General features: G+C 43.1%; 1 protein-coding gene across 8 annotated transcripts in view; it reads right to left on the reverse strand.

The window, feature by feature from the left end:
- The window catches only part of ADGRL3 (adhesion G protein-coupled receptor L3), a 342,564-nt gene that overhangs the window by 145,016 nt on the left and 172,990 nt on the right, over positions 1 to 24,558 (reverse strand). For 7 of the 8 annotated variants that reach the window (XM_056347177.1, XM_056347148.1, XM_056347125.1 and 4 more), the window contains exon 5: positions 5,305 to 5,385. The exons of the other annotated variant lie outside the window; for it this stretch is intronic. In XM_056347177.1, coding sequence (XP_056203152.1) covers positions 5,305 to 5,385 — 81 coding nt within the window. The remainder of the gene's footprint in view (positions 1 to 5,304; positions 5,386 to 24,558) is intronic. 8 annotated transcript variants of the gene reach the window in all.

A 24,558-nucleotide genomic window follows, 5' to 3' on the forward strand; every position in this document is an offset into this window, starting at 1 on the left:
AAATGAGCTTGCCCACCACGACAAAAGGCAGAGTTCAAATGAAAAAGAAACAGCAAAGCAACCCAACAAAAAAATCTGTACAGACCTTTTCAAAACAAGGCAGCTGAAATTCATAGTACCTATGAAGCTTGTAGTTATTGCGAAACCTTTCCATTGACTGTGCAGGTATGGTGAACAGTCATCTCCCATCCAACCGACACAACACCAATTATCTGCATGTCTCATAAACTGCTTGCCTGAAAAGTCACATGGGATGTGAAAATGTTGCATCTGTGTTGCTGGCTTACTGCACTGAGCCTTCACATCCCGTGCTGGAGGGACGTAGAGCCTTCAGCAGGCTCAGGCAGTCACAGAGAAGCCCTAAGAGCAGTTAAACTTGGAGAAAAGTCTGAGTAAAAGCAAGGAAGAAACCCCTGTACATACATAACCAAGGAAGAGCAGGACACCATATAGCACCCCGGCATTGCATAGGGAAAAAGGATATAAGGGTCCTGAGTGTGAGGGACCCCAACCAGCACCCAGTGCGTGGTCTCTCTTGGCTCAAAGGCATTGAATTAGCCTCTCCCCTGGACTCTCCTGCCTGAAAGATGGCAGGAAAACAGTATCGCCTTAAGAAGATGGAAACATGTAGCTGTAACTAACTCTAAAGGGAAAGAACACGATGAGCAAAAGCGTGACCTCAAACAGCATCAGAGGGACACTGTAAAGGACTCTCAACCCGAGGAAATGGCTTTCCCAAGGGGACTTAAGTAGAAGAAGAAAAAGCCTGGAAACAGGAGGTGGCTGGCCACCACCAGCTCAGAGCAGGGACTGCTGAACAGCACCTCTCTCTCAGCACTGGACCCGGGGGAGGAGAGGCAAGAGAGCTGGTGTCTCAAGGCCTGGCAAGCGTGGGATGCATGACTCCGTGTGTCAGCTTGAATTAAGGCAGGGAGTGCCATTAGGCCTCGCTGCTCAGTGCTCCCCTTTCTCTGGACCTGGGAAGGAGGACCAGGGCTGTGCAAGGAGCCCAGCTGTCAGATCCTCCCACATCATCTGCAAAGCCATCGACCCTGTCTGGGACCTTTGTGAGAGGAAAAAGAAAAAAAAAAAAAAAGGACCAAGAAGACGTGCATCCAAAAACCTGCTCTATTTTTCTAAATAAGATTTCACAATGCTTCTGACGTTTAGGAATGGTTCTCCCTCAGATGTTGCAAATGTGAAGAGGGAGAAAAATGTCATAATGAATCCAACTTTTGAAAGAAGAAAGCACAAAGGGACATGCCACTGAGCTGGAGAACAAAGGGGGGAAAAAACAGCAAAACCTCTGGCTGTCTCCCCGACATGCAGCCCAAGGGGCAGGGAGAGATTCTGCATCTACAGAGGCTGAACCTCACAACTGAGGTTTACAAGCAAACAAGAAACCACAGTGCCTTAACGGGGGCCAGAACAACCTCCTTGGCTACAGAAATCTGCACAGAAGGGCGAGAATCTCCCATCACTCCTTTATTTGCTATTTATTTCTAGAACTGGGGACCAAGACATGGTTTTGCTTATCAATTCATGTTTTGAAAATGCACTGACTTCAAGCATATCAATCTCCAAGACAACTGCTCCCTGAGATCCAACTCTGAAGGAAACCTTTGCGAAACGCTATCTTAGCAGGGGATGAGAGCTCCTCAGACTGCCTAGCTTTAAATGCCAGGCATGTATTTCATGTTTAATGTGATTCCACAGATACATTAAAATCTGTTTCTATAAACTTTATAAATAGTTTTAGTGTGTGGATTTGGTGAGCTTAATTCACTTATTTGCTGTGTTTTAGCACCTGGCAGAATTTGAGTCCAAACACTAAATTTAGTTTATTGCTATATAGGGTAATTCCATAAAATCCCTTTCTAAGCCAGGCTATCAGCATCACCCTCACCTATGAAGCTCCTTGCTACTGTCAGTAACCAGTGATACATTTTTAAGCACAGGTTTAATCTTCAGTCTATAAGAACACAACCTAAGGTCTCGGCTACCCCTGCAATTATTTTGCATATGGATGGTGTAAACAGTTGGATAAAAACCATGTAATCACGTCTGGATCATTAGACTGAGAAGAGGTGTAAAAATAATGGTTAACAGTACTTCGTATACAGAAATAATTTTAAAATACCCTCCAATTAAAAAGGGGGTGGGGAATAAGAATCGTCTTGATAAAAAAATGCTGATTCAGGGCCTTACTTCTATTAAGTGATTTAAGGTGTCATTACTGAGTTACTATGCAGAGCAGTGGCTCAGAGTAATTACCCTGTAATGCACGATGACACTAATGTACTACTAAACTACTGGAGCTTATACTCTATTCACTACTAGCATCAGGACTCTGAAAGGCAGGTAAAAATGTCCTGCATCCATAAACAATGTACGTAAATATCACCAGTGATAGAATTTTTAAAAAGGAGAAGGAAGAGGCAGTTACAAGCAAACCTGCCAGCTGAGAATTGCAACTGCACAGACCCACAGGAGCACTAAAGCTGTACTGTTGTTTTAATAATGCGGGAAGGAAAGATGCTTTTATATCTCTACCCTGGCTCCATTTCCATTTATTACAATTAAAATTGTACAGTGGCTCCTTCTTTTTGCCACTCTAAATGCAGCATTGACCTGCACCTGGTGTTCAGCCTGGTGCAAGCAGGAATACAGAAGGGAAATTAAGAGCATCAAAGCAACAACCAAAAGCATTAGTAGTTCATGACGACTGTCATAATGCTGCTCCTTTTTTAGACTTCCAGCTACTGGAAATGTGATGAACCAACAAGAGCTTCAAGACAGAGGTGTTTTTGCGTCCCTTGTTTAAAACAGCTCTTGTGGTGATGGGATGAAGCTTGTAATGTGACCAGAGTATGTCCTAACGTGTCAGAAAATGCAGCCAAACAAAACCACTTCATAATCCTCACATGCTTAGGGGAAAGAAGAAAAAAAAAAAAAAAAAAAATCAATCATTATTATTGCACCACTGTAATGGATTTGGGGCACTGAGGCTGGAAACAAGGCAGTGGACACATAAGTAGAGCTACACGTCCCAGATCCCAGGGCCAGAGGAAAACCTTGCTCTTCCTCCAGGGGACAGTACCGATTACTACGTTTTTAATACCCCTAGTCACCAGCTAACAGACTGATGCCTACAGAGCTGGCTGCCTCCCTGGCCCTCTCTTACTAAGTTACACAAGGGGATTTGAGTCCTTTTACCAGTGCGTGGCAGGAATAACATCAAGTCCTTCCACCCTGAGCAGCCCTTTCTTTAAGATCTCTCAACTGCGGGGTGAAGGCCTCAGTGGAAGCAGTTAATGTAACAGTTTATCTTGGATAGACTCCATTTTACCTTCTCTTCAACTGTTCTGCCTGACCTGCTTTGTCCTGCTCCTGGTGGCAGTGCCATTCATCTTGCAGAGGTAGCTATGCCCTCATGAACAGCAGATCACTGAAGATATTTGTTAGTCTTGAGCTCTTTTATCTTGGAGAAAGCAAAGTGCAGCTTATTTGGCTGCTGCTGTTCCAGTGTCCTTGAGTCTTCCATAGGCTGCACCAGAACCCACAGCAAGGAATTTACACGGACCTACTCTGAATAAGCTCTGAATCATCACACCCCACATCAAAGACAGAGTTGAGCAAGAAGGTCCTGGAAGTCATAACTGTCTCTGCTTACTGGAGTGCTCTGCTAAAAAAGCAAGGTAGTAAATTTTATCACAGAACTGGATGTTTTCAAGTGGCTTAGAAGAAGCTGACGACCTCAAATGCATGTGTCAAATCTCAGGGTCGTTCACACAAAGCTGAGCAGAGGTTGTGGACCACCAAGAGATTTTACGTGACCAGCCTGACTCAGAAGACCAGATTTGGAGACAGGGCTGTGAATCCAGCATCCTTATACCCAGGCTCCACCACCCAGCACACGGTTCCATCTTGCAGAGATGCAAGAGGAACCATCAAGGAGTAATAGTTCTGAGGCTGCTTCTGTGCAGCAAGAGTCAGTTCCTTAATTTATTTTTTTTTTTTTGTTAGTGCACCAGCTAAAAAAACATACATTCATGCTTACAAAGGAAAAAAAAAAAAACAGCAAATGTTTACTTGATCAAGTTACAGATCTAGCCTCATGGATGCTCGTGGAAAAGCACACTCAACACTAAGGAAGCCTTTCATGCCAAGAGCGTATCGCTTTTAACAGTATGCTTTCATTTATCCTACAAAGTTCTTGAGCCATTTTGAGGAACAGAGTTTGCAGCTGCAATTCACTGACACAAATGTTCTTCTGTCTCCCCAAATATTAGAGATAGGTAACGAAGTGAGATTTAGAAGACAGCTTTCTTCCTATTGCATAACAACAGTGTGCCTATCCAGATTAACTGTGCATTAACATGCTGCATTTTTTCAACTGTGAGCATACAGAGAAGCACTTTTGTGCACACACATACTCACAGTCTTACAGTGTTGGGGCAGAATGGTGACAAACACTACAAAGGTCAATCCTGTACCCCTTCTGCCTTTGGAGAGTAGGAGAAGCAAAAACCCCAAACCTAAGGTACAGTTTATCTCCCTGCTAACATGCTTTGGCTGTCTTCTTCCTCCCCTTCTCTTCTTCCACAATGTCCCCTGTGTTTGATGTTCACACACATTTCTGGAGCTGACCAAGAAATCCCTCCATCTACCTGTTTGATTTTAACTTTGCTGTTATCCATTCCAAGAAGGACAAGGTGGTCATTTTGATATCCTACCTGAATATTGACAACCTAATTAAAAGGAGCAAAGAGAGGTGTGTAAGAAGTCTGCACCAGCACAGATGCTTGCTCTGGGACCAAGCCTATTTCCCCAGGCCATGCAGCCAAACACTGCGGGTTCATCACAACACAGCCAGGGGACGATCCTCCAAAGGGCAGAGAAATCAAGGGCTCACATTCATATCACCTTATTCGCACCATTCAAGAGAGGAACCTATCTTAGCAGGGCTATTGTAGAGTGACTCCATCTGTATCAGCCACTAGCATTGCTCCTGAGGGCAATCAGCCCACCTAAAATGTGAATCGTCCTCTAGAGTGAATGTGTCCTCACAGACTCTAGAAAAACCCTTGAGCAATGGCAACGCAGATTGAATCCCAGCCTGAACCACCACACAACCACATCTGTACCTTTACTCACCTGATGGGCAGCTGAAATTTGCCTTTTTGCAGCCTGTCACAAGCCCCCTATGCCTGTGTGCTGCCATTAGGAAGAAAAGGAGGATGGCAAAGGGCAGGACCTAAGGTATACCTGTCCTTGCAGAAGTAAACTGCATTGCTAACTCACCCTTGGATGGTGGTCTCTCCAGATCCGAATCGAGGTGGATCGGTGGGGCAATGTAGGAAACCTGCCCATGGTGAGCCTGCCCTGTGGACAAATAAGTGGTTTAGTTCCACTATTTCCTGCAGAGATCTATCAGGGCTATCATTAAACATACAGCATTTTTAGGGCACTGGATTCAAAATAGATTTAAAGTATTTTGTTCTACTGTGTATTTTTCGCAATGAACTTCCATTTTGTGGAGACACCTGATAAAGAGTTGAAAACACTCCCATTTCTTTTGCTTTTCCCATGCATGCATGGGTATTATGCTGAACTTTAGTTACACCTGCTTTACCACATATATTTTAGAAAATATTCTCTCAAAAGGCCACATGCCACAGAAGACAACTGATTTCACACAAGCACATTTAATCTGTTATTTTCACTCTAAAAGGGAAGCAAGCATTTCTCGGTCACAGTAGTTTTTAAAGGAAGCATGGTATGAAGTACAACTGCATCTGTTTTCCCCACCTGCAGAAGAGCAGATAGCAGTTTGTGGAACTCAGCATTGCTTACACCTGAGTAGGAGCTTTTTGGTTCCCAACACCACCATGCAGCTTTTCCCAGTTGCTAAAGACTCAAATCTTCTCCAGTAATTTGGAGGTAAGCATATCAAGAAACTTCTATTTATAATAAAAACACGCTGTTATAATTCATCTATTTACTGTAACAATTTACAGGGTTGTTAATCTCTTTCTCTAAACATGGAAAGTTAATGACACATAGATTACAATAACAGTTAGAGTAACCTTCCTGTTTCAAGTAATATTTGTGCTGCAATAAAAGCAGTTGATTCCTCTTATGAGACACATTCCAAATAATTAATATGGCTCCCTGTTGACACTTGCTGTTGTTGCTCCAAGTAATTTCCAAGCTAGCTTCACAGGCAGCGGAGCAGTGGTACAGTCTTTAAGCTTCTTTGTAATGACATCCAGGAATACCATAAATGCAGTATGCTGGTATACACATAATATGTTGAAAGCATCTCTTCAAGGGGGGATAAAATATTAATGGAAAGGGGAGGGGGGGAAAAAAAAGTCTGTCTTGAATGGGCAGGATATATTTACCGCTTTACTCTGAGGCTGACTCAGATAATTTGCATTATTAGCCATTACAACAACTGGACATTATTCACATTTAAAATCTACCACCACACCATGAATTCTATATTTGCTTTTAAGTGCTTTAACATGGGAAATCAGCTTCAGGCAAACCCATAACTAATAATGAGTTACCCTGCTTTCCCCTTCTCATTTACATGTTAAAAATCTATTGATGTCATTAGTGAGCACAAGTCATCATTTCATAGCTGCTTGGTTCTGCAGCAGAACCAGGCAGATGGTCTGCTCTCACTCCAACTGCTCTGCTCAATATGCGGGATCAGTGTCCTTACAACCATAGGACAGGCTCCCCATTTGCTGCATCAAAGATACCACTGAAACACAAAATAACTGAGGTTGGCAGGGAGCCCTGGAAATCACCTAGTTCAGCCCAAAGGCCACAAAAGCCACGGCAAGCATCCAGTATGATTTTTAGTATCTCCAAGGATGGAGACTCCACAACCTCTCTGGGCAATCTGTACCAGTGCTTGGCAACCATCACAGGAAAAAACCCACCTTTTTTTATGTTTAACTAATTTCCTGTATTTCAGTTCGTGCCTCCTGTCCTGTCACCGAATGCCTCTAAGGGTGTGGGTCCATCTTCTTTATTCCCCCCAACCAGGTACTTATATACATCAGTAAGAGCTCGTGGATCACATCTGGTCCAGGCTGCACAGTCCCAGCTCTCTCAGCCTCTCCCCACACAGAGACGTTTCAGTCGCTTAATCATAATTGTGGCCCTTTTCTGGACTAGCTCCAGTACGCCTTTGTCTCTCTTGTACTGGGTAGCCCAGCCCTGAACCCCAACACCCAGATACATCTCACCAGTGATGAGCAGAGGGGCAAGACCACCACCCTCAACCTGCTGGCAATGTTCTGCCTAATGCATCCCAGGAGGCTGGTGCCTTTTCTTGCCCACTGCTAGCTTATGGGTTTGTTTTGATTTTTTTAGGGTTTTTTTACATGGTTTTCTTGGGACCAAGTGATTTCAAATACAAGAAAGAATGAATCTGCAGGCTTAAAGGGCTAGGCTGGGGTAAAGAAGATACATGCACACTATATAAAAAGACTACAAAACATTTGTGAGTTTGTTTAGACATTCATTACAATTCAGTAATAGCTATGAAAGTTTATGAATGTTTTATAAAAGCTTTTACCTAATATGGAGGAAGCTGTAACATCAAATGCTCTCTTGTGATAAATGAAACAAGTTGCAGAAAGCTTTTATCTACTTGCTGCTGATGTAAAACACACTACTTAAACTAAAAATCAAACTTGACTTCAGTTGGACTTTACCCTTCTTGCAATGCTCATAAATAAAATTTTGGGGTTTAATACTCTCTTCAGAAAAAAACATCGGAAACAATTATTCTGCTTCATTTTCTGGGCATGAATGCCAGCTTAGTTGCTCTTCAGACTCATCACAGTCCTCCTGTATGGGGAACAAAGGCTCTCCGCTACCATCTGTGTCCCAAATTACACATTCACAATCAAGATACCTTGTAAACCTTCTTGTTAATCAACAGAATCCCATTTTTTCTTTGGTTTTACCATTACTGGCAACGGGGACGTCTCAGAGGGTTGAGGATAGAGAGGTAAGGTGTGGGGTGCCTGAAGCAAACCCTAACAATGGGACTGGTACACAAGCACATGGAGACAACTGAGTCAGGAGGCCAAACGAGAGGCTCAGAGAAATGGTTCTTCTGGCTTTAATGTTGTTACAACATTTGCCACTGATTCCATTAAACCCCAGAATTTTACCCAATGGACCTGTGCAAGATTTTGAGGCTGACATCACTGGTGCAGCTCAAGTCAGTCACAAAGATTGACAGGACAAGTTTTGCCAAGTGTTGCCAACTCCCAGTCCCTTTTATTTGCATTTTGGTTACTTCAGGCCCCAGCTCTAGGAATCACTAACTCCAATCTTGCCTCTCCAGTTCCAGCTACTGCAGAAAAACACTTGAACAGGGGAATGTGAAAGCCTTTAGTGAAAAAAGAGATGGCAGAAACATTCAACACCACCCTCTCCAAACTGCCCAGTCCTTCAGCTGTTTTTTCTGTATGTTGGGCCTGGGCTGACAACTGTGCTGCACCAGGAGGTGGGACATGGCCTCCCCTTGCCTGCATGACCATCTCTCCAGCTGTCAAGCTTTCATTTCTACCCACATCAGCCTATTTGATTGACTGCTTCTTGACCTGAAGAGCTACCCACATTACTGGCCTGGTGCCCATGTCTATAGGAGAGGAAACGGCAGGTGTCAGGTCCTTCCTGGATTTTGCAGGACACTCCAAAAATAACTGCACCTCTTTAAATAAGTGGTTCAGGTTTTAGTTTTTTTTTTTTTTTTTTTTTTTAAAAAAAAGGGGGGGTGTGTGGAAAGTCAGCTTCCAACAAAATAACAAAATACCAAAGGTTAAGGTGTCTGTTGCTGGTGGAAAGTTGAGCATGCCTTGTATGACAACAACTTGCATGGCCTTCTCCAAATCCCATCCTGACTATAACCATCTGGTGTCTCTGCAGCCATCTCCCAGTTAAAAAAGTAAACAGCAATCAAATGCAATCACCAAAGTAACATGCGACGAAGTTGCCAATTTCGTATCTAATCGCTAAGGCTGGACTCCATTTCCTTATTGCTCTTGCTGGCAAGGTCTGGCCACCGACATGGCCAGTGGCCGTGGCTCCCCGTGAATGGTAGCAACAGGCAACAAGGGCTAGGGCTAAAAGACAACCGAGGGTCAGTCCTTGTCCACTTTTTTTGTATCATACCACAAGGATTCAGGTCTGGCCAACACTGCATAAATGTCAAAAGCGCCTCAGATGAGGCAGGGCAAACAGCAAATCGGACACAGGTAGCTACAAACTCCATGTCTTCTGCTCACGTTGCCCCTCTCAATGAAGACAGACATACAGCATCTGCAATCTGTAATAGCCAGGACATATGCACATGCTGTGGCAATGGAAAAAGAAGCACTGGTAGCACCGGTTTCAGGAGCAAAATACAGATATGACCTTGAAAGTCTACCTGGTGACACGGCTTTCCTTGAGTAGAGAAAACAGGGGAGATGTTTGCGGATTAGAAGAAGTATCTGGCTGGCCATTATTTTCAGGCCTGACACATGAGAGATGCAACACATTTTAAAAAGCCAGTAACTTAGAAGAACAATGATAATGTTTTGTGAAGACTCAAGGAAATGTAAAAGCTTAGCCTAAGGGATTATTTTTTTTAAGGGATCTGGATGCTCATAGACAGAATATAAACATCCACACATCTTCAAAAATCTGCCCCTAAGTGATTTAGTCATCTACAGATGCCAGGATATAAAAGTACAGAAAAAAATCTGCGAATGCACAGACTAACCAAGGAAAGTAGCAACAAAGCAGTCTTGTCTCTTTATCTATTAAACCCACTTTCCCCAGATCCTTTTTGGAAGCTTACCCACTGTCTGCAGCATCTAACAGGGCAGATCTCCCTCCTAACTCTATGCCAAGTATCCAGTGCCCATAACATTTGATTTCCTAGACCACAGCTCTTACCATCATGTATACATGTGAGAAACATTTCTGCCCAGCATTTGCTCATTTTCTCGCTGAAATTTTACTGTGTACTTTTACAGAGAAAACCTGAATAGAAATGCAAGCCTGGAAGATTCAAACCACCAAAAGCAAAGAGAAACACCACCAACATTTAGTAGACTAAAAATAATCCTTTTTAAAGCATCTGATGAGACACCTCCTAAACACCTGACACTTGTCTCCTAAAGCTCTGGTACCAACAATGTCATGAAGAGAACAAAAATCACCAGAATGGCTGGTCCTCACCCTTTGTTACTGTTGCTCAGTGCCCACGGTACTGTGGTGGGCACGGACAGTCATGCACCTAAATTGCAGTTTGCCCCCATGCCTGACCCAGCTGCGGCAGCAGCAATGACAAGCCACCGAGATACATATTTTTTTAAACAAACATGCTTAGAACTATTTGACTCAAGGGGTGAGAGTCCTCTTTCCTTACTGTCCTCATCCAGACACGATCACTGCAACACATTTTTTTGGTGCTATGTCAGACTGCATCTCTTGCTCAGTTTTCCACTTGTTTTCCAGCCTTTTTCGGTATGTTTTTGTCTTCCACGGGCTCATCAGTTCCTGGATCATTCTCAGATAGCCTAGCCAGCATTTCATGCAGAGGACTTAGTTTAATTTTGTGCTGGTACCTCTGATGACCAGGTGCTCCCATGCACTGCCTCTCCTACGCCCCTTGTCAGCACCTCTGAATGCAGCCATCTCCATGGACTTAATCCCTCATTCTGTTTGCCTAGTAGCTTGGATCACTAACGAGATAAGTTAATTATAAACATGAAACTGCACATCAATTCCTGAGACTTTGATTTCAGTTCTTCATGTATTTTTTTCTTTATAACAATGGGAAGGGAACAGATTAGGTATGCTGAATACATATCCTAAGGAAAAGTCTTGGAAAACACTGCCATTTTTACTAATATCAGATAAAATATCCTTTGCATGCTGTGGCCTTTTTTTTTATGTAACTGAAAAACTCCATTTTCAAAAGCAGTCCAGTTTGTCTGTGATGATCTGATCTGTAAAAAAAAATACATTACTTTTTGGCCACGTTTCTGTAATCCTCTAACTGTTAACGGAATTTTTTCAAAAATCTGATTTATTATCTATCTGAAAACTACACTCCACTTTGTCAGATTGCAATTTCCAGGATCATCCCTCTCATCCTCTTTTAATTTCCAAAATTAGGACATTTTGTTCTTGTCCTTTTTCTCCACTTATGAGTCTTTTTGAACTCCATAATGTGTAGGCATATAAAAAACATACAGAAATAGAAAATAAAAAGCTCGTAGATTTGCTAACAAACTCTTTTGACATGCCATTAAACAAATTTCATTCAGAACTATTACGTGGTATATATTCAGACTTCACCCAGCAGCCTTTTTTTCTGCCTTTCATCAACAACTAACTTTACAAAACATGATTTCCTCACTGCACACCCTTTTCCATTTTGCATTAAAAGCTTTCTTTTTAAATAAAGCTTTTACAAAGCCATTCACTACCTCAGACATGTCAGTGTTAGCACTGATTCTGTCCACTGCTTCATTTATTCATGGACTTCTATGGAGTATGTCTCTTTCATCTGTGTATCTCTCTTTCATCTTTCATTGCCCTTTTAACTCCTTAGGGTAGCAGTAACTCATCTGCTCCCTCTTCTCTCCCTCACAGGGTTATTTCCCTGTCCTTCCCTCAGAGCCACACATGCCTCTGAATACAAGAAAACCCTCTTTTCCAAAGGATGCTCTCTGACTACATTATCTCTGTTCTCTTGCCATTTTGCCTCTTGTATTTCATACCAGGAATCACTGCATGCTTAAAGCAACTGCATCAGGAGAAGTGCGGTACCTATAAGTGTGGCAGCATGCAGAGGGACTGCTGGCTCCTGGTCATGGCTGCCTTCTGAAAATGGAGATTACTGAACCCAGCAGCCTCAATGGACATCGACAGAGAGCCTACGATCCACGTCAAGGAGAGGGCTCCTGTGCAAAGTACCAGCATAGCAAGTAAATGTTTGCTCTCCCATACTGTTCTTGACAGGAGCAAACTTATAATATTGCAAATCTATATGTTGATTAGCTATTAACTGCTTTTGAAGCTGTCATAAAATGTATATATTAGCTCTTTCAAACACCAATATTGTGTACTCACGTATCTTATCTTACAGGTTATTTAAAGTCTGAGTGTAGGAGATGCAGGAGTGCACTTTTTTGTTAAGTAAAAACCTGCTTTGATACATGCATTTTGCTTCTCTGCCTTCCAATGAGAGGGGTAAACAGGAAAACTCAGAAGGAACCAATTTGAAGATGAGAAGCAAGAGGTCACCTCACCTCCCTGTCCCAAGCTGTGGCTGAGTTCCCAGCACCCACCACAGCAACCTGCAGGCTCAGCCATGGGGGCTGCCAAACACGAAGAAAACCTTGGACTCAAGGAAGAAAGCTCGCTGGGCAGATGTTTGGCCCAGTCCCTGTCACACATGCACCTCGTGTTTTAGAGTAAATGCAAATCTAAAAGCAGTGCCTGGCAGCATGCTTGTGTGAGCAGAAAGCGTGATAAAATGGACTACTCTTTTCCAAGAACGTACTGTTCCTGCTTTGAATCTGTTGCAACAACCACCACCCTTAACTATGAGAGGAAGGAAATCAAAATGGCCTTTTTTTGATGATCAAACTGTCCCTCATGTGACAGCCATTACCTGGGAGGGCAGAGGCTAGGTTTGAACTACAGGCAAAAATAATGCCGAAAATAATGCCAAATGAATGGGTTAAAAACTGCCTGAGTATTATAGCAGCTGAAGCAATTGGAGTCTTTTCACTAGTGGCAGCTGCATATTTTCAAAGGAGTGTTTAGGACTCAGAAACTCCTATCCCAGCTGAAGTCAGAGGTGAAGAAGCTTCAAGCCACAGAGATTCCTTGTTTTGCTGTGCAAACATTGTAATTTGTGTTTTGTGTTTAGATGAACCTCACCCCTCTGTTAAGGACTTAAAACATTTAATTTAGCAGCACCTCGGCTCCAGTGATGCTTTGCATCCTCCAGTGCACGTCTGCAGTATGAGAGCCTAGTATAAAGGGCAGGGTGGAAAACCAACAGAAACAAAACCAAAAAAAAAGGGAAATATTTCACACATCATTATAATTAAACAATGTTAAAGACCTTCTATCCCCCCCCCCCCCCATCATACAGCAGCACATGGAGGAAAGTTGTATCAAGGTCTGGCTTTCCCCAGTGCCTGATGCAGGGAGCTGACCTGCAGGGCTGCATGTTTTTTGAGCTTTGCTTCCCGAAAGCTTGCCTGGCAACTTTATAAAAAAGAAACCTGACACATCATATTATTCTTCCCCTCCTAGCTGTTCTTGCTGTGCTATGAAATACAATTTACCAGTCACCTGCACTAGAACACAGGGAGGAGGAGGAGAGGGATTTTGGTGCAGAGGCGACCAAGGGATTTGGAGCAATGCCTTCATCAGAGCCCTGGGGCAGATAACAAATATTGGTAATTACAAACCACCCAGTGGGTTCAGCAACACCGAATACAGCAAAGCCCAGGGAGGTTTTGGTTTTCTTGGCCACCTCTCGAAGTTTTTATCTGATATGAAGAGTACTGTGCCAGCTCCTACTCTTCTTACTCTGCTCTTGTCCCAGAAGTCAAACAGGATGTTTTCCAACAAGCCCAGCCTGTTCTACCTAAACAGGAGGCTGAAAAGACTTGGGATGGAGAAGTTAAGAAGAGCTTTTTGGGGGAAACCTAGCCAAAGCCATCCAGTCCATCTCCTGCAGAGGCAAAATTGTTCCTAATTGTTCCTTACACTGTTTTGAAAGTTACCTCCTTGGGGCTGGCCACTGTTCCCCCTCAGATGCTGAGCAGCAGATCTCACCATCAAAAGATTTAATTGTTGTTTTCACTTTCTTGGGGGGGTGGGGGTGGGGGAATCCTGCTGCCTCCCTGCCTGAGATGTTTCTGTCTTATTTCTTCCCCTGCCTGCGCTCCTTTAGGGTCTGCCCTTTGCTGCTATGCTCTCGCTACCATCCACATTTCTTGTGTTCCCCATCTCTCTTTAGCTGGGCACTGACAGCCAAGGGTGCAGCTTCATGTTATAGCTAACCATTTCACAGCGGTCTTCCCTCCCCTGGGACACAGCCAGACATTTCCATCACCTCCCTTGCAGCAGATCTGGCAATTAATGCAAGTGCAGAGCGAGTTACAGCTGATCTGATGGAAAACGACCCACCGAAAACAATAATTAGTAGTTTTCCACTGGCTCAATGAGCAGAATCAATTCAGGCTGCCATAGCAGCAGTGCCAGATCTGATGCAAAGGATAAGAATAAAAGAGTCAGGGGTGGGATGGGGACAGCCATCAGTTGAACCGTAACATAAAACTGCACCTGGGAACAGTAGTGGCATTGTATCTGGACATCCCCTCCAACCCCACACCTGACTGTCTCCTTGCCCCAGGGAGACTCCCACCAATTGCAACCTTTCTTCACCACCTTTCAGACAGCTTGTAATTCACCTGCCAACATAATTTAGAGAATTACATCTCACAACTCCAGGTCAGGGGTTTAATCAAAGTCAAATACGTTACAGCACGCTCACTCCTTGCAGGCAGTTTGGGACACAGCCCTGTCTTTCTATTACTTGCACTGCTCTTGTGCGTGCAGAAAGGGGAGCAGTCAGGGAAAAGAAGAAACTGGGCATTAGCTCTTGCCATGCTGAGCTTAAATTTCAGTGGAAAGGCATACAAAAGTGGTGGGGTTGCCAGAGAAATCAGCTGAGATGCTGGATTACGTGGTAGGAGATATGTCTGAAGCAGACAGGTAGATCTGTGAGTCACCAGCCCAGAGATGGTAATTGAAGTGTCTTGCGGTTTGAAATATCGTGAGATGTGGTCCAAGAATTTGTCACATTTGCTTTCCTTCATTTGTGACAGCCTATAGCAAACATCCCCTCCAATTCTGCCTTTATTTTCCAGCCTGTATGTCTCTGCATGCATATCATGGTCTCCAACTCCATGTCGTACGTTCCTGGTAGTGCCTATACCTCTGCTGCAACTCCCCCTCTGCACCACCTCTTCACCACCTCCCAAGCAGGTGAGACCTCACCTCCACTCCAGGAATTCGTGATTGCAAGCCTCCAGGAGACAATTCCAGAGCACGGGCCTGATTCTCTGGCTCCTTTTGTCCAGCTTAATGAACCTTCCATAGCCACACAACCACATACCACCCAAACCTTAACTCCTATCTTCCATGGGCTTCTGTGACTATTCCTCACTGCCGCTGCAGCCCAGAAAGGACTGCCAGACAACAAAGCATTAAAGCAGTCTTCTTTGTTACAGGTATTTTTATCAACTGCTCTCATTAAGGAAGTGCAAAGAGATGAGTAATTTGTTTTCTGAGAGGGTCAGGGCACCCTAACTTCATTAATCACTTCTTTTGATCTGCAATGGGAGCCTTGAGACAGGCAGCACAGTCTGCCTGGCTCTGCTTCCAGCTTGCTGCCAAGCTTCAGCTATGGTGCAGAGTCCCTGCAAGAGGGGGCAGGCTCCATCCCAAAGCGAGTGATCAAGCAGTAAATGAGACTGACACTATGTTATTTGATAAAGAAATTAAACCAGGGTGGGTATTTTCTCCATGACCTAATAGAACAGTAATCTAAGCCACCTCATCTTCTTTCTTTTTTTTAATTCTTTTTTTTTTCTTCTTTGTTTTTGAGATAATACAAGGTATGTCTCAGCATGAAGGACATGACTGCCTGTAGAGAGATTTTGACAACTCCCCTCTGAGTGCTAAAATGCTGTCAGCCGAAAACCAGAGCTTTTTGGGCAAACTGATCCAACTCTGACAGACTTTCTCTCTGTTTTCACGTTTTCTTTCTCAATCAAAAGCCTTCTAAGGAATCCATGTTTTCAGTTCAACCTCAGAGAAGGGGGAGCAGAGGGGAGATCACCTACTTTTGCTGCATTGCTCCTTAAACTAGCCGGATGGAGAAACCTGTGAGGGGAAGAGGAAGGTCTTAAAAGTGTCTCACATCTCCCTATTGCACACAGATAGAGGATCTGGATACACTTTCCCTAACATATATAGCAATTGCATATGGACTTTCTGACTGCCAGCAAGGGCAAAGTCAATATATTTTGGGTGCAGACGGTAACAACATAGGAAGCAGAGCTTTTAGGCCTGAGTATATCTCCAATGACAACCACAGGCAAGCTGCTGGATCAGCCATCCAAAAAACGCCTTACGTGGATTGTTTTCCATAGTCATTAGGAATCACCTCTCACTTCCTTGGCTCAAAGAAAATGAATTCTAAGCATTTTTAAAACTTGTCCCTAGCGGTGAATATATCTGTAGCCTTTCCGCATCAGTGACAATTTTGAATACAATTTTTGATGGTCAAATCCTGGGAGCACTCTTACCGCTTTATAGCAAAGATTAAGCATGTTCCTGTCACAGTCAGTAAAAGAGCATCTCCTTCTATCGCCTTGATCAGGAACTCCAGAAATCCCCCGTCCTGTAAGGTGAAGCATGTGCCAAGCAGCCCAAAAGTGCCTTGCAAAGACAAACTGGGGCTGTGTCGGTTTTGCACTCCTTTCACCTTTGCACATAACATAGCTTTAAAACTCAATGACTGTCGTCTTGCTTATTGAGTCTTTCACCACAGTTTTTCTAGCTATGTGTCAAAACACGGTGATATTTGTTTGTTTTTCCTCTTCACCCACCTGCTGTAAACTCAGCTGGGGAACCCGTGCTCAATGTGGCCAATTTTTTTTTTTTCTTTTAAAGACCCAGGCAGCAGAATTGTTGATTCAGAGAGATCTGAAGTCTGTAGCCTACCAATTTTAGCTTTGCTGAAGTCAGCTACGGACTTTATAAACTTCATCATGTCCTTCTTCATTGCTTCATGAAGTTAGGAACGACACAGGTTTCACCATCTGTTTCCTTCAAGCTGCCGTTCTACACTTATTTCTTTCTACACAGTCAGGGACTGAGAAATTTGCCCTGGATCAGAAACTGCACAAGCCCACTGAACACAGGTGCATACATTAAACATCATGCTAAAGACCAGATGTTTCATACAAGGTCAAATACCATTTTTTAGGATCAGATACTCTGTATTTGGAACCTGAATTCTTTCAGGCCCTTCAAGCATGTCTCTGGATTATTCTTATCTTAGTTTCCATGATGTTACTGTAGGCCTCTGGATGACAGTTTTGTTTATAAGTCTGCACACTGCCTAGAACAATAAGATCCTGATTGGTACATCTTGAATCATACATATTAATTCTCGCCTGAGCCTCGTTCACACTGTATGAGTCATGCTGGATGTCTGTCTTCTGCAAGGGCAGCAGACAGGTCTGCAAGGGCACCGCTTTGTCTTGCCAGCACTAGGGCAAAGGTCCCGAGGCACTGCCAAATTTCCTGATCCCACTGATCTAACTGCATACGTGCAGGGGGAGAGGTATGTTACACTACATCGTTTCTGATGTGCTTGTTGGCTGCAAAAAGGATTTCAGGAAGCATACGGCATGACTGAAAATGGGACCATTGGGTCTGAAAAGTACACCCAAAAGGTAGCATGTTTCAGCCCAGCTGAAAACTCTTACAGCCTCTTTTGTCTCAGGCTCTTGCTCTTTTCAGTAAAATATGCCCCATCCCTGGAAGTGTTCAAGGCCAGGTTGGATGGGGCTTTGAGTAACTGAGTCTAATGGAAAGTGTCCCAGCCCATGGCAGGGAGGTTAGAACTAGATGATCTTTGAGGTCTCTTCCAACCCAAACCATTCTATGATTCCCTGCTGATATAAAATTAATAGACAGTTTTAGTTCTGAATATTTTCCTTTGCAACAGGCAATAATTACATTGTCCTTAGTCATATATCATCACCCCTGAAACAGCATCACCCAACACTTCAGTGCAAAAGAGGTATTTTTTTCCCCTTTAGAGCCACAACCCCTTAATTGTTTTAATGAATGTACAGATTAACATACTCATATATGCTAGACCTGACAACCATCTCAAGCTAAACTTCCTTTAACATGCAAACCCTTAACCTTGCGTTTGGGTTTCTTAAATGATCTTTTGATCAAAAAACTGACAAACCCAAGCTTCAACTCCATGGCCAACCCAGCCTCTGTCTGTGACATGAAGCACTTCCTTAACCCCCTTGCAATCCGAGCATAGAAGAAATGCCAGTATTTCTGAACTGTAAACTACATGGGATTCACAACTTTTAGAATTAGCTTTACACTGAGCAACAGAAATGACTACCTCATTGCTGAGGTCCCCAGGATGGATACATGCTTGCCCTCCCCAGATCAGGGAAAGGATAGAGCAATTCTGATCAATCCTTCTTATTTAGGGTTGTATCTAACAGCGTTTAGTGGCTTTGGTGCCACTCAAAGGGAGGCAAGATTTCTGGGTTTGCTCCTTCAGTTGAATACAGAGTCTCATCAATATTGGCAATTCCAGCTCTGATTGACGTGATAGTTTCAAATGAAGTACTACTGGTTGAATGGCTCAGTGACCACTAAAGCAAGAATTACATGTACACAAGAATCTGATAAAAAGAGAGTATTCAGCTTTCAGCAACCTGTATTACAAACAAGCCCACTTGCTGCAGAGGGATTATTGAAGCAGCACAATCTACTTAAAGACAAAAAAGAGATTAAAAAATAATATTCCAGTGTGAAAATAGTTGTGACCCCACTGTGGCAGCGACACTTTCAGAGCAGCACAAACTCACCTTTCTAAAACCAGCCATCAGTCCTTAAGCAAACCAGCTGAACCCCAGGCGAGGCCCTGCCAAAAGTCTACCTCCTTTCTACAGCCCCTGTGGCTGGGGCGGAATACCACTGAGGAAGGTGACTGCACTGCTCTCTGTGCCAGTCAACCATTTCAAAGTGACTTTAAGCCCCTTTGCTCAGGCGACTTTTTTGTGCAGTTCAAGCTTTCATTTTTCTTCTCTCCAAGGATGACTTAATTAAAGATGGAGTTTCCTCCTCCAGTTACTGGATTTGAGGAATTATGCTTTTGTTATTTCCAGGCAAAACAAACAGAATCAAAGAGGGACAGTAAACAGAGGTGAAAGAAATCCCTAAAAAAAAAACAACCACCACACAAACAACAAAAACCCACACACAAAAAAGAGAGAGAGATAAACCAAGACACATCTACAAAAAGGACAACACTTGCTCACCTTCACAGCAGGTTGCAGACCCTGGCATCTGATCCTGTATTGCTATGTTCAGGGAGCAAGTTCTCTGAAAGCTTTTCCTTTGCAAGAAGCCATTAAAAAATCTCCAATTAGTTTCATACGGATGAGAGGCCAGATTGCAAACTGCTTGTTACTTGACAGAAAGGAAGCCTTCTGCTCAGGATAAATAGAGATTTAGAAAATACTAGAATGTTTTATTAACAGGTGAGACCAAAAGAAGGGAGTGATTGCAAGAAAAAGTGGAGGGCAACAAAATATCTGTGATGTGAACTGAGGGCAAATACCTACACTTTCTGCTTTACAAGCTGGATGAGCAGGGAAGCATGTTTTCCCCAGGTACCTCAGTCAAGCTGATTACAAAGGTTACAAATGACTGGGACAAACTTAGATCTAAGACAAGCAGAAAAAACCCCAACCTGTGAAAAAGCCCAGGTTTGTCAGATGCTTGAAATGACATTGCTCAAAAGCTGGCGCTGGGAAAACATTTCACTGTCATCCTCAAGTATGTACAAGTCAGGAGAGATTCCCCAAATTCTGAGATTACATCCCAGGAATTCTAAGCCAACAGCAAATAAACCCATTAGAAATAATAAATACTACGGATTTGGGCCTTTCCTCGCTGTGCCTCGAAGTCTTCAGTAACTAGGTTTTAAAGCTTCCCTTTCCGCTTAGAAATGCAAGACGACTATTGTACTTTTAAACAGAACTGAAAATCCTGCAATCACAGAGGCTGAGGCCCTGGAGAAACCATCACTGAGCTCAACAGCATAGTCACTACAGCTGACAGCTCTGAAGTTTAACTTCAGGCAGCAAAACATTGAGCCTGTCTTTGTGAAAACTTGTATTTTTTGGTGGGTATGTAGGAAATGAAGCGAGCAGAATATAACCCCACATGCCCAACCCCCGGTGGCCTGCTAACAGTCAGGCTGCTGGACTTTGCACTGGAGCAGATGAGCACTCAAGTGCTCTGTCCTGCCAGCTCTGCTGGGGATAACCTCCCACAAGGAGGTTAATGATGAATTGGTTATGGGAACATCGTTAAACAGGCACAGCACCTGGGCAGCTCAAGTCCGCTCAGATTCACCGCACCACAAATTAGAGCCATACATTTTAGCTATTCATGGCATACACCAGACACATGCACAGAAACACTGTGACAGCTTGAGTTTTCAGCGGGAGAAATATTTGAAACAGCACGTCAGGTTTTGATTAAACTGGCAATTAAGCAAGCAAGGAGCAACGTGCCCTGGGGTTGCAGAGATGATAAGCCAGTTTCAAGACAAATGGCCAAATCTTTAAGTGGTGCAATTGGCTGCAACTTCACTGCCTTCAGCAGTGCTGCAGCATTCCATGCGAGCTGTAGATAGAGCCCTCTTCAGTGTGGGACAGGGCTGGCAATATAAATGGTGATCAACTGCATTCACCTGGGAAAAAGCTATTGTGTAGGGAGGCAAAAATGGACACTTTACAGTATTTCTAATACAGCACAGGGATTTACAACACAGTGATGGGCCACCAGCAACAATAGTCATCTGCGTCGGCCTCCTCTCTCAGTTGCTGATAGGCTTCTTTACTGGGGACAGCTGGGCAAAAAGAGATGGGAACATGAGCAGATATTTGGCACTACCCTCTGACCACCAGAAGCTGGCAAGGGTCATCAACCCAGTTTATAAAGTTTGGCCCATTCATATGATTTTCTAAACTAAAATAATATGATTCGGTGAACTGATACATCTTACATTTTCAGTGGGTGCAGGACAAAGGAGAACTTAGCAATTCTATCATAATCTCCCTAAGCTGATGATCATCTACCAAAACTTCACTGCTGTCATTTATAATGACCTCCTATTGAGAAAGACATTTCCAAGATGAAGAAATTAGAGTCATTTAAGGTGGGCATTCCTACTGCTCAAATTTCAGCTACAAAAATTGTCACAGAGAAAGTAATGCACTGGAAACACCAGAACGAATCAGCATATATAAGCAAAGGATAGGCTGCTGTCAGATAGCAACTGCTAGAAGCAACACTTCGATGTCAACAAACCCTTCTTGATCTAGTCCACATCTCCCAGTTTCAGATCAAAGGTCCAGAATTCTATTTAGAATACTATCAATACAGCACTAACATGGATAGAAGAGAGCAGGCGATAAGCTTACTGTAGGGTGCAATGAAATGAGAAAATATCACAACCATCTGAGGATGCACACTATGACTTAGCTAGAAAACAGTGAGCATCCAAGCATTCAGAGAAGGCTGTGGTTGGAGAAGGAGGGCCCCACAAGATTAAGTGGAAAAGTAAGCCTGCGTTCCTAGGAAAGCAGGAAATTCAGAAAGAAATCCAGCCCAGCTCAGGAAGATGCAGAGCCTGGATTCATCTCTGCCTCACATTCAGAGAGATACCCTGGAAAGGCACTAATGCTAATTTTTAACCAAAGTCATCTGTTGCTTAGCTCTGCAACAAACAATGGCCTCATAAAAAGAAGGCCATATTCACAGTTAGCTCTTGCTGGTCACCTCATAGAATCATTTAGGTTGGAAAGGACCTTTAAGATCATCGAGTTCAGCCATTAACCTAACACTGCCAAGTCACTGTCATGCCTCTGCTCCTAGCATTTGACATTTTCATGCGTGTCTCAGCTCCCCTTGCTGGTCTGTTATTAGTGAGATGCACCCAACCATCAGAAAATCTGGCACACGATGCACCCCCTGCTAAATGCCAATCCCTTCATGCAAGCGTGAAGCTGAATCTAGCCCTTGCATATAGCAATACAGATGAAATACACAGCTTTACCTTACCATGTAATCAAACACTGGACAATCCTAGTTAACTTTGGATATAAAACGCAGCTAGGATGAAACACCGAGGTTTATTCCGTATGCACAGTTAAGGCGTTGATTTTTATATAGACAAATATATCACCACCGGGCATAGTTACAATACCTATCCTAACATGAGATTTACGAAGACAAAAGATTCCATCCCAGAATTGCAAATAAATAAATCACCCAGTAAGTCCCTTGGCACGCTTGCTCCTTTTCCCCCAAAGCAAAATGCAGGATGCATGATTGATCTTCCTATGCAGTGATCAGCAAACTTAAGACTCTCCCTGGTCAGTTTGGCAATGACTGCCAAGATTTTCCAACATTTGCCACCTGCAGAGGAAAGTTATGAGCTATAGAAAAGGAAAGAGTATGAAATAGCCACAAAATAGTTATAGCACCACCTAAAAAGGACAGGGAATATTCCTTGTCAGACCCCCTCTCGGTAACTAAACCAGTTTCCCTGTTTGGTCTAAAAATGCAATGAGTTCAAGGTGCAGGGATGAAATCAACTTCAAGAGCTTTATGTTGCTCTGGCAGGGCTGAGGGGCCATAACCTGAGTCCAGATCAGTGCTGGTCAGAAAAACTTACCCTCCAAAGGAACTTGTGATGTGCGAAGACCTATTTTTATAATGACCTGGAACAAAAAGCCAAAATTTCTAAAGGATTGTGACTTTCAGACAACGCTGACTCAAGGGTCACCAAATCTTTCATTTCCATAGAACGACTCCCCCCCCCCCCCCCCCAGTAATACTAAAATGTTAATGTTCAACAGTACAATAAAACAGTAATATAACAACAATCTGACATTACTGATGACAACAGCAGCATCCAAAAGGCTTGTTTTGATATTTCCCTACCAAAAGAGAACAAGTTCCCACAAAATATTTTGATTTTATATCGATGGGACATTTTCCAACCCAAAAATAAATAAATATTTAATTCTGCTGACAGTTGTTCAGTGTGCTGTAGTGTAAGCATACAGTTTTCTATCTCTACGCCCACAATGGTATAAAAACCCTTCAACTTCAACAGAGCAGACTGAAAGCAGCAGTGTCCCAGCTGTCCCCATTTGCCACCTGGATGACTCCTTTACTGCCTTCAAAAATCTGCTTCTGAATTTCCATCAGGCTGATGCTCTCTCCTCTACAAAGCAGTGACTACACTTGGGAACGTCAGAAGTTGGAAACCATTGCCTAACAAATCAAGACAGTCTAACAGTGTCAGTTAGGACCGAGTCTTTGCCTCACTGCAAACCATAGGAAAATCACCAGATCCAGGAAACCTGCCCATTCCCTTACAGTCTTGCTGCCCCACTTTGGTTTGGTTTAGGCCTTTTTCCTTTCACATTAAGCTTAGTATCAGCCATGTGATGTTGGTCCGACAGAGCCAAGGACCTTCACTGCTCTGCCAAAGCCCAACTAGTCTTGCCTAGAGCGTCCTACAGGAGGGAAAATAGGTAAGGGGATAGAAATGTATCAATTCCCCATGTTGTACTTGGAGTGATGTGTGGAATCTGATTAATTAGATCTGCTTAACATCTTGATGTCTGAGTAGTCAGGGAAGCCTCCCAAATGCTTGTATCTATCAGAACATGTACATTGCTTGAGACAGCTTCATCCAAAGAGGAAAAAAAAACCAACCCTCTCCTCTGTCTGTAAAGCTGAGTACATGCCTGTCTTTCATGAGAATAAGTGTGTATTTAGTTTGCAAATCCTACTTTTTCAAATACATCAAATCGATGTGCAAATATCTATCTATATATACACACATGCACACGTACGTATCTAAAATGTGCACTACTTACTGCTGTACTTCCTGCAGCAGCAGCTTCAGATGACTCTATGCTCAGCGTTTAATTCAGCTGCTAGAAGATGAAGTCTGAATACCAAATAGGCCTAAACAAACACCTCAGAGATACAGGTATGGCTTTTAGCAAGCCAGCAACAGTCACATGGGCCTCCAGATGCCTGTACTGGAGAACCTCCCTACAGAAGTGAATTGAGGTCTTTCTGGAGAACAGTCACTTCCCTGGGACATGGTCATTAACTTCAAGCAGGGTTTTTAATCTGCTGAAATTCAGAAACAGGGCTAACACTGTCACTGAAGCACTGCTCTTACAAAAAGCATCAGTGTTTTCCAATAGGTAATGAACGAGCTATATAAGAATCCAGACAGACAAGGTGATTTATTTTCTTTAATGCTTTGAAATTGACTGAAAGATTTCCTTTTCTAATAACTGGATCCAGTTTTCAGGCATTCAGTGTAAGAATCTTTACATTGTTAATAAACACATTTGTCTAATGAATATCTCTTGGTAATCTTGCCTGTAATTCAGGAAGCACAAGCACAGCCAAGATAAAAATATGCACACACCAAAAACTCAAATTGAAGAAAAAAATCAATTCAAAGTTAAATTACCTATCTTAAATTTCAGTATAAAGGCTACTAGAAATACTGAGTTCTTGAACTTCAATTAATCTTTAGCTATTAAGCCAGAAGGGAAAAATATT

This window comes from Falco biarmicus, chromosome 1 (assembly GCF_023638135.1).
Source record: "Falco biarmicus isolate bFalBia1 chromosome 1, bFalBia1.pri, whole genome shotgun sequence".
Classification (NCBI taxonomy): domain Eukaryota; kingdom Metazoa; phylum Chordata; class Aves; order Falconiformes; family Falconidae; genus Falco; species Falco biarmicus.